The sequence below is a fragment of the Erithacus rubecula genome (assembly GCF_903797595.1).
Source record: "Erithacus rubecula genome assembly, chromosome: 17".
Taxonomy (NCBI): domain Eukaryota; kingdom Metazoa; phylum Chordata; class Aves; order Passeriformes; family Muscicapidae; genus Erithacus; species Erithacus rubecula.
The window spans coordinates 558,136-567,673 of record NC_136669.1 but is presented as its reverse complement, the minus strand read 5'-3'; the positions used below and the strand labels follow the sequence as shown (position 1 = coordinate 567,673).

General features: G+C 44.5%; 2 protein-coding genes across 3 annotated transcripts in view; both read right to left on the bottom strand.

Annotated features, from left to right (window-relative positions):
* SCNN1B (sodium channel epithelial 1 subunit beta) overlaps positions 1-9,538 on the bottom strand; it is a 468,555-nt gene that overhangs the window by 96,574 nt on the left and 362,443 nt on the right. The window lies entirely within an intron of this gene.
* Positions 1,285-9,538, bottom strand: part of BMERB1 (bMERB domain containing 1) — a 33,298-nt gene continuing 25,044 nt past the window's right edge. The window contains exons 3-6 of one of the 2 annotated variants that reach the window (XM_079321230.1): positions 7,979-8,052; positions 5,369-5,483; positions 4,282-4,364; positions 1,285-3,014 (exon numbers count right to left, since the gene is read on the bottom strand). In XM_079321230.1, coding sequence (XP_079177356.1) covers positions 2,902-3,014; positions 4,282-4,364; positions 5,369-5,483; positions 7,979-8,052 — 385 coding nt within the window. In that variant the 3' untranslated portion in view covers positions 1,285-2,901. The remainder of the gene's footprint in view (positions 3,015-4,281; positions 4,365-5,368; positions 5,484-7,978; positions 8,053-9,538) is intronic. The other variant, XM_079321231.1, reaches the window with a different exon arrangement.

Below are 9,538 nucleotides of genomic sequence, written 5' to 3'. Positions count from 1 at the left end.
TGTCAAATCCTCCTTGAACATTCTTCCACACATTCTTCCTTTTCCAGTGCCTTGACAAACAGCCAGGATTTCCAGGGGAGATACTGGGTGCTTCAGTCAAAGTGACTGATACCTGAAAATCAGCTCTGAACTGATGCTCCACAGTCACCCAAAGATGCTGATTTTACACTGGGGATTGTACTCACTGTTGTGCTCACAGCACCATGGAAGTTACAGAGTTCCTAGTTATTCTTGGGATATTCAGTGATTTAGTCTGTTTTTTTAAAAAATAAGGGTGAAGATTTTTACACTTAATTCCTTCCTAAGTTTGTTTAGTTGCAGACATAGGATTTGACATCAGCTCTAAGGGCTCTGCTGTGTTCTGGACAGGCAGCACTAAAGCAGTGCTGAACACAGCTGGGGCTCTGACCTTGCAGTCTAAAAAATCCATTTATTGCTAAGCAGCATCACTGACCCACCTCAGGAGGAACCACTGGTGCACTGCAGGCAAGCTGTTCAAGCCCACCCAAATAAACACAGAAATGAAGCATTTGCTAATTAAAAACAAAAACTGGCACACAGAAAACCACCTAGCTGAGCCCAGCTACAACTTCTGCAACTGAAGTTCATTCTCATTATCACTGCTGGAGTTCAGGTCCCTCTGGGGCCTGACTGTGAGAATATTGCACATTGCTCCTTGCTGTGTTCATCCTGGTTTAATTAAAGGAGAGGGCTCTGCACTGCTGATGAGTGTTGCTTCCCAGGAAGGTCTCTCTCTCTCTTGCTAATGCAATTTTCTCATGGACCCCTACACTGTGCTCACCTCCCCTTATTCCCAAGTGCCTGTGGCTTCAGTGCAGCCTGTAGGGACCACCCCAGTCCTCAGCACAGCCTGGATCAACACTCATGTGCAGGAGTCTCCTGGAAATGCCAAAGCCCCTCTGGCCCTTTATCAGTGGATCCACAGCTGCTCCTCCCAAGGTTTGAGCTTTGGTGCTCCAGTGCAGCTTCTCCCCTGACTTGTATTTGCTTTGTTAAGGACTCTGAGCATCAATCAGCTGCCTCTGAGGACACTGGCAGCTCCTGAGCCTCAGCTGGACACCTCGGGAGGCTGTGGGCTGTTTCCCTGTAACTGTCCTGCAGGTGCCATGCAGAGTCCAAACCCCCTCCAGGGCCAGAACTGAACAGCACAGAGCTCAATGTGCTGGTGTCCCAGCAAGGATGCAATAACCCAGACTTGGCCTTTGTTCTCCTTCCTGCATCTTTGGTCAAAGTAATTAAAGTGCTTCATCTCTTAGTGGAAAAATTTCGTATTCTTTCCTCTTTGATCCTTAAGGTACTTAGTGACATTGGTTCTTTGTCTCAAGTGAGTCTGCAATGCTGAAATAATTCTGGAAATGCAAGTGGTTTTCATCAAATCAGTGCTAGGGATTAGGTTTCATTTGTATAAGAATAGTCTGAGTTACTTTAAATGGTGTCTATTGCCTTCAACCTTAATAAGATACTTTTTCTCTCTAAAAAAATAACTGTTTATCCTTTTGGGGTAACTGCTGTTAATTTTTTCTCCTTTCCTCTACTGTGGTTCCTTGGTATATAAGCACACACTTCACTTAGCTGGCTTCACAAAATGGAAGTTCCTTTTGCAAAACATTATTTTAGGAACTTTTTGCTATCTTTTGTTATTTCTAAGCCTGAGATTGTCACACTAGATCCATGTACATTTATTTTACTATTTACACCTATCACAGTACATTTATATGGAATACCATCACACAGACAAACCAGCTACTGACAGCTAATATAAAGATATTAGATTCTACAAGGCTTAATCTGCATAGAGACCAGAAACACACTTAATGGTGAAACACAGACAAATATTTCTGCATTTCCCTTAATTTTAAACCCATATTATATAGAATGTGATCTTCCTGCCACAAATACCTACTTCTGTATTTGTATCTTTGTCTTGTGGCCAATTTGTCTGGGGTGTCTTGTGTCTTCCTATGCCTTTTTATGGATAGTTTACATTTCTTGTGGTCACAAAATATACAATTAATATTTGTTTTAGCATGGTTTCAATATTAGTTAATTTTTGTCTTCTGTTCTTCTCCCAGCAATCTCTCAGTGATGTGTAACTCCTGCTGCATGTAGCTTGTAAAAACTGACAAAACCCTGGGTGAATATCTCTCTTCATGGAAGGTGGAGATCCAAACTGAAGTGACTGAACCTTGGACTGCATCATCAATTTGCAGATTACTGTAGCTAAAGCTTTGCCAGGGATTTATTTCCCCTGGTGCAAGCAATTTTAATTTGACTTGATTAATTCAGATATCAAATGGGATATAAAAATCTGTAGCTACTTGCAGCATCCTTATCACTTATCTCATTCTTCAGGAAGAATTTGAAACTCCACAGCAAAGCAGCTGAACATCACACAGGTTTGGTGTTTTGTATATCCAGCAGTTATCCTACAGTAGCTTCCTCTATCAGCTGTGCTATATATGGCATTGCTTCTTGTGGCCTTTGTTCTGAAAAGGAGCCCAAATGGGATCATTTGGCATTTTTGGGGGCAGTTTGCCACGGGGGAGGGGGGAAGTGTACAACACATTCTTCTAAAGTTATAGCTATTAAAATTGCTCTTTTACAGCATTCTGGATAAAATACAGCCCCTTTCCATTGCCCTGTATCACAGGGGTGTTTTGTGGTGACTGTGCTGCTGATCTCTGCTGGTCCCTGGACAGCCACTAGACAGATTTCTTTAGTTTAGCATGCGTGTAGAGTGATCCATGCAACACAGAGCTGCCAATGTCCCTCCATGGCTCCCCCTGTGCAGCTGCTCTGCCCTCAGCAGCAGCTCCTGTCCCCTCTGCATCCCCTCCTCTCTGTGCAAACACAAGACAAGCAGGGCAGGGGGCCAGGCCTCTACATGATGTTGCACTGGGTGGCCCCACAACAATCTTTAATAATTGTCAGCCCTGCCTTGGCAATGGTGGGCTTGCTTGGAGGAGGTTCTGCCTTCTTTTCTGCTGGGCTGCCTGCAAGGTTCAAAACAGGACACCATTAGAACCAGATCTGCTCCAAATGCTTCTTCCTACTTGTGCTTTAGAGGGTGCAAACCTTCCCACCCTCTGTCCACCCACCCTCAATCTTTCAGTTTGAACAACACACTTTGCTGGTGGCAGAGCTGATTCTGGGTTTGAAACTGCTCAGAAAGTCTCATCTCTTCAGGGAAGGGGCTAAAGAATCCATTCATCTCAAAGGGAGGGCAAACTTGCATCTGGTTCAGGGCAGGTGTCCCTTTTCCAGCCATGGGGTCAGACAATGGATCCTCTCACAAAGTCACTAAACTCCCAACAAAAAAGGAGCTGAAGAACAAAAGTATTGCTAGAATTTATTCTCTCATTGGTTTGGATGCTGTAATTAAAGGAACAATATAAAGGTGTGTTTTCATTTTTCAGGGTGAAAAGAATCTTTTCATCTTTGAAACTGCATTTAAAAGCAATGATAAAGCAAACAAGGGAGATGAGTCATGCTCCCTTGACTAAGGGGGTATAAATAATTTGTGATGCATCTTAAAATCTCTTCTCAGCCTTGTACTTGAACTTCAGTCATCCCAGTCTCTCTGGGAGCTCTTGAGCAAGATCTTGGTGAATGTTTGATGCAAAGCTCTGCAGCTGCTGGCCCCAGCCCCTGTCTGGGGGCACTGCTCAGCATCTCTGAACCTGCAGAGCTCCTGCTGGGGCTCTTCTCTTTGGAAATTCCAGCTAAAAGCTTCAAGGGCTCCTGCACTCCCCTCAGAAACCCGAGTTTGCCATTCTCTCTGCAAGTGCCTTGGGTTGGGGTGATTTCTGATGGGAGTGTGTAAGAAATTTGGGTCAGCTCTGCAAGTCTGCAGTCTTTTCTCTAGCTCCCATTGTCACTGCAGTAGAACAGGTAAACTTTGTTTCAGCTATTCAGGCCTGGATCTGAAGAGGGTTTTTTCAGTTATTTTTACAGAAACAGATAGGAAAACAATAAAATCTAACTGCTTAGAAAAGCAGTTTGTGGCACTGTGTATGTGCAAATACACTTTGCATATTTTAAACAGAGCAATTCTGAAGTGGCTACAGGTGACTGAAATTCAGTTTTTAGGGGTAATTTGGTATCTGAAGTGTAAGGGGCCAGCAGCTGCTGGGCTGTTTCTGGGTGATCTAGAGCTTCACCCACTTTTGCCAGAGGCTGCCTGTGAAAATGCTCTTTAATCAGTTGTCTTTGGAGTCCTTACTTTTGTTTTTGTTTTTTTCTTAGTGATTAGGAACTCACTGGTAGGAGACTGTGTTGCTTTGTCTATGGGTTTTAACTTGGTGCGAAGGAACTCAGCCATCTCTCTGTCTTCTTCTTTTTCCCTGGTGGAAAGAAGGAAAAATGTTAGAGGAATGACAGTTTTCTCTCTAAATGGGGCAGTCAAAGCTAGAGCAGCTAGGATCAAATCACTAGTAAACAATTAATTACTTTGCTATTTTTAGAAACATTTATTTTTGCTGCTTATTAAAAGGCAAAATACTTGCCTGGGTGGAAACTGCTGCTGATTTTGTGGTGGCTCAGGGAGAGCTCTGGGTTCAGCTGCAGCTCAGGCTGCTCAGCTCTGCCCCTGGCAGAACTCTGGCAAAAGCTTTGCTTTATCCCCTCCCTGCCTGCCCAGAATGTGGATGTGCTGGAGGAGATGTAAATGTGTTATTGTCACTTGGGATCAATGGATTGAGTCTTTACTGCTGGAAGAGGGGGAAGGGAGAGCACAACTGAGTCTGGTGGAGTGTGGTCTCAAACAAAAGATTGGATTTGGGTGCTGGAAGTGAACCTTGGAGGAAGATTAGAGTTTTCTTGGGCTGAGCTACAGAGATGAAACCCTCCAGAAGCTGCTGGTGTCTCAGGCAGGGCTCTACTACTGAGTGATTTCAGTTGGGTTGGAGTTTTTTGTTGTTGTTTGGGTTGGGAATATCAGTAATCAAAGATGGGAATAGTAGTAATCAATCTGACAACATGAATAATTAAAAATGGAGGATTTTAGAATTTTTAGAATTCCATTTCATATCTACTTCTTATGCCAAGAGAATTCCCTGGCAGCAGCATAAATCCTTTTCTTTTAAATGATAAATGCCCAGACTGTTTCTGGTAGGAAAATAAGAGACCAAAGCTCACTATTATTCATATGAGATGATTGAATCATTAATGGGATAAAGAGACACGAAATTAGAGCAATGTAATTTTAATGTTTTTCCTATGGAATGGGGAGGAGGCTTTTAACTTGGTAAGTTGTTTTGAAGGACCAATAAATATTGATTTAAATTTTATCACTTAATCTATTGCATTCTTAGGCTTGTGGAATGTCCCTAAACAAGTTCATTCTCACCTTAGTCTCTCCACCTCTGCATCATCTACAAGAAAATCTCTTTTTTGCACCAGTCGATGAATCTTCTGAATCAGCTCATCCTCTCTTTGCTTCTCCATCTTTGTTTTTTCTTTTTCTGGTCAAAAACAGAGAAAAGAGTGCATCAGTCTGGGCTCTGGGGAGGTGAGGATGCTGCAGTGTCTGGGATTCAGCAGCTCACTGCCCCTGCTCCCCTCAGCTGTGCTGACCCTGATCAGCCTCATGGCCTGAAGGCTCTCTGGGGTTTGCCAAACCTGCTTTCAATACTCAGTTACTCTGCAAGACATTGCTTGGAATTTTTTTTTTAGAGCTTTGGCAAGAAAATAGTTCAAGATGCTTTGTTAAAATCCAATGTAGAAACTCCATGTGACCTCAGGGGCAAGGAGATCACACCAAAAGGAATTATTTCTCTCTGTTTCAAGACAATTTTGTTGAAAACAACACTTTATTTCCTACTCTGACAAGACAGGTGAGCTGCAAATCCCCACAAATAGCATCAATTGTAAAATGTGGAAAAAAAAATGGAAGTTTATTTTCCCTGTGCTTCAAAACTCTGAGTAATTACTATATGTCCTTGTTAATTGGCCAGCCTGGAATGGCTAGGTTGTCCATAAATGAGAATTTTTGTGGCATGAAAGATGTGCCTGTCACAAACTGAAAGTCACAAATGTCAGGGATTACAGAGGTGTCATGTCAGGCTATAAAGCAAATTTAAGACAGAACTCTTCAAACCTGGCAAGTGCAACAGAGATGAGAAGCCAGAGGCAAATCCAAGCTCATGTGTTTCTCTGGGAAGCTGAAAATTTGGATCAGCTATGGAGAGAGTTTGTATTAAACCAAGATTTTGGGGTTTGGGCTGTGCCCAGAGAACTGCACAACCAGTGAGAGCTGGGGGAGGAAGAGTGAACTGCCTGATGCATCTGAGCTCTTCTGCTGAGCTCAGCTACAAGACACTTTAAATAGCTACATTAATCACACTTGAAAACAATTGTTTTTAGTAGAGATTTTAAAAAATAGAATGTTTAGAAGTCACTGCTTTTTCTTGTTTTGTCTCATGGATAAGGAGCAAGGACTCCTCACTTTTGAAGGCAGGAGCTCCCTTCTACTTTCTTTGAATCTATCCTTTTCCTAAACTGAGGTGTGCCCTCCCATTATATCCCTCAGAAAACTGTCTACTAAAAATACTAATATACATAATACTGCAAATATATATATTAATATGCAAAATAGTGCATATTCTGTGTACTGAAAGGCTGATTCCACATCTACTGAAAGTGGGTGAACTCTGCTGAAACCCAAGATCTGCTCTCTGTGCAGATCTCTGCTTTTTATGGTGAATGAATCATTTTCTGGAAATGCTTTTCTGGCTGGGCAGAGCTCCCAGCCAGTGCCAGCAGCTGTTCCTGCCTGGGGATGGAACTTCACCTCTGGATTTGTGAATGCTGAGGAGACACTGTGGGTCTCTGCCTGAGGCCTTGAGACTGGGAAATCATTTCTAGCAGATAAAAACAAAACCCAAACAGAAGCAGCAAAAGAATGAAAGCTGATTAACCCTGTCTGCTAGTCTGGGCAGGAAATCAAGTGAGGCAAGGGGCATCACTCACAGATGGTTTCTGGGGTTTGTAATCCTTGCCATTTGAACAAACACAGTGTGCAATTAGAAATCTAAAATGTGACCTCTGCTAAGAAGTATAAGGGAAGAAAAAGTAAGAAATACTATTAATCTATTTCTGTCAGGTGCAAAATGTGGCAAAGCTCTTACACAGCTAAGAGTGGGTGGTTTCAGAGTCTCAGAGAGAATTCTATGGAACAAATCCTCTCTCTCCCTCCTGAGGACAAAGTCCTTCAAACCTGCACAATAAAATGTGGGGAGGAAAAATGAGGATTACCAAAGACAGTCAAAATTGGACTTAATACTTCAGCAGGAGGAAATGATTTGAGCAGGGTGCTGGAGGCTGTGCACAGGATGAGGAGCAGCTGCTGGGTGTTTGGCAGGTTTATTATCCCAGGACAGAGCAGGGATCAGCTCCAATGGCAAAGCTGTGGTGAGTGAGTCACTGGTGGCAGCTGCAGCTCTGAGCCAAGGACTGTCCCTCCTCCTCCAGAGTCTGCAGAGACTCACAGCAGAACACAAACCAGAGTTTGGGCCTTGCTTTTGGCAGAAACCTGTTCTTCCTGATCCTAGAAGGGAGATTTAACTACAGATGTGACAATGGGTTGGTGTAGCAAGGAAAAAATCAGTCACATTCACAGTGATGGTTGTAAATCCTTCTCCTCTCTTTTATCTCTGGTGTCTTGACTTTTCTACCTGACAATCTCTGAGCCACTTGGTTCCCTGAGTGCAAGGAATGAGGAATGTGCTCCTTGTTTGAGTGACATTTGCAGGGTTGCTGCCATGGGAGCAGTGAAATACAGCAGGAAAAGAATTTAGAGACAGAGAGATTAGAGATGGGCAGGAAAATGGGAATTAAAAATAAGGAGCAGAGGAAAGAGAGATGAAACTCCACCTTGTGGGGAGATGCTGTGGGGATGCAGGGGAGGGATGGTGCCAGAACACAGGGATTGTCCCCATGCTGGATGGAGACACATTACCTGGGATTGCCACCAAACTCTGCAGCTCCTGCTTAAGGCTCATGATGTCTTTGCACAGCTGGATGTCATCCATCCTGCAGAAAGGGAAAAGGCAGGGTCAGGCATGCCAGCCCCACTCTGGGTGGGTGGGACTGGCCAGATCCCATCTGGAAAAATGACCCTGCAGGGGGATCCTGGCACTCTGTGCTCACCTGGTTTAACAGACAGAAAAGGGATTTAATACTAAATCCCCCCGAGCCCTTGTCTTACTGGCTCTGGTTTTGTGTAGGCTCATACCTGTCACTGTGGATAATTTCAGGTGCCTTTTACTTTCCTGAACACCAGAGAACATTCTGGAATGGGCACCTGTATCCACAATGGTCCTGGGAAAAGGCAGGTGTGCCAGCTGGAGTTTCCACTGGGGAAGGAGCAAGGCTGAGAGTGAGCAGAGAGCCTGGGCAGGGGCAGCAGAGGGTGATGCAATTTTGGGCACAGCCAGGCCAAGGTTTATATTCTGCTACCAGCTTTCTTTGCTTCTTTCTTACTAATAATTCAGCTCTAACACCAGAGATCCGGAAACTGTCACAATCTGGCATTTTTGAGGTTTTGTGCCTCCATGGCTGATGCTGAATGCTTCAAATCCTTGATGTGAGCAGCAAGTCCATTAATGTCAAGACACAGAAGACAGCTTGAAAAATAAAAATAATTGACATTATCAGGAACTGCACCTCCAGTCCTCCCTGAAGCTGCTGCTTGTGCTGAATCACGGCCTGAAGGCAGCAGCTTTCAGCAGCTGCTCCCTGCACAGGCTGGTTCAGGGTCTCAGCCCAGTGGTGCCAAGGGCACACCTGGGGCTCCATCCTGGTCACCCCCAAGACCCCAGTGTGGGATCAACTGCAGATTCTCACCCTGGATCCCCCCACTCTCCCTTGCCTGTTTTTGGGAGCTGTTTGTCTCCACCTGCAGTGGGGAAGGGGCTCAGTGGGATTCACCTGAGGGTGAACCCCAAAGCACAGTGCAGCCAAACCCTGCATTAAGGGAGGGTGTTTCTGGCACAAGTGAGATTGAACCACAGCCCAAGGTCTCTCCCTGCACCCCTGCTCTCTGCAGGAGCTGAACTTCAGCTCTTTGCTCTGTCATGTTGATCCTCCTGTTATTTGGGTTAACCCCATCCTGCCTGTTCTATTTTCCCAGAGCTGTGACAGCTATTCCTGCTGCCTTCCTACCCCTCTCCTCCCAAAATATTACCATGAAGTACCTCTCTAACCATCCCTACTGCTCTTTTCCTCCTCTGTGTCCCTGTCACTGCCCTGGGATCTCCTGCCCTGCCCCTCTGCCTGCTAAGAGCAGGTTGTATGGGAAGATCAGCATTTTGCCCCAGGAGCAGTGCATGGGCCCTTGCTCTGTGTGTTTAGGACATCTGGAGGCAGAGATGTTTTTACTGATGAATGTTCTTACTTAGGCTCCCCACATTATTCATGCTCATCACAAGCAGAGCCTCTTTTACTCTTGAGATCCATCACACTAACTGGCACTGAAATTACTTTTGCCAATTAATCTTAAACTGTCCTTCCAGGAGGG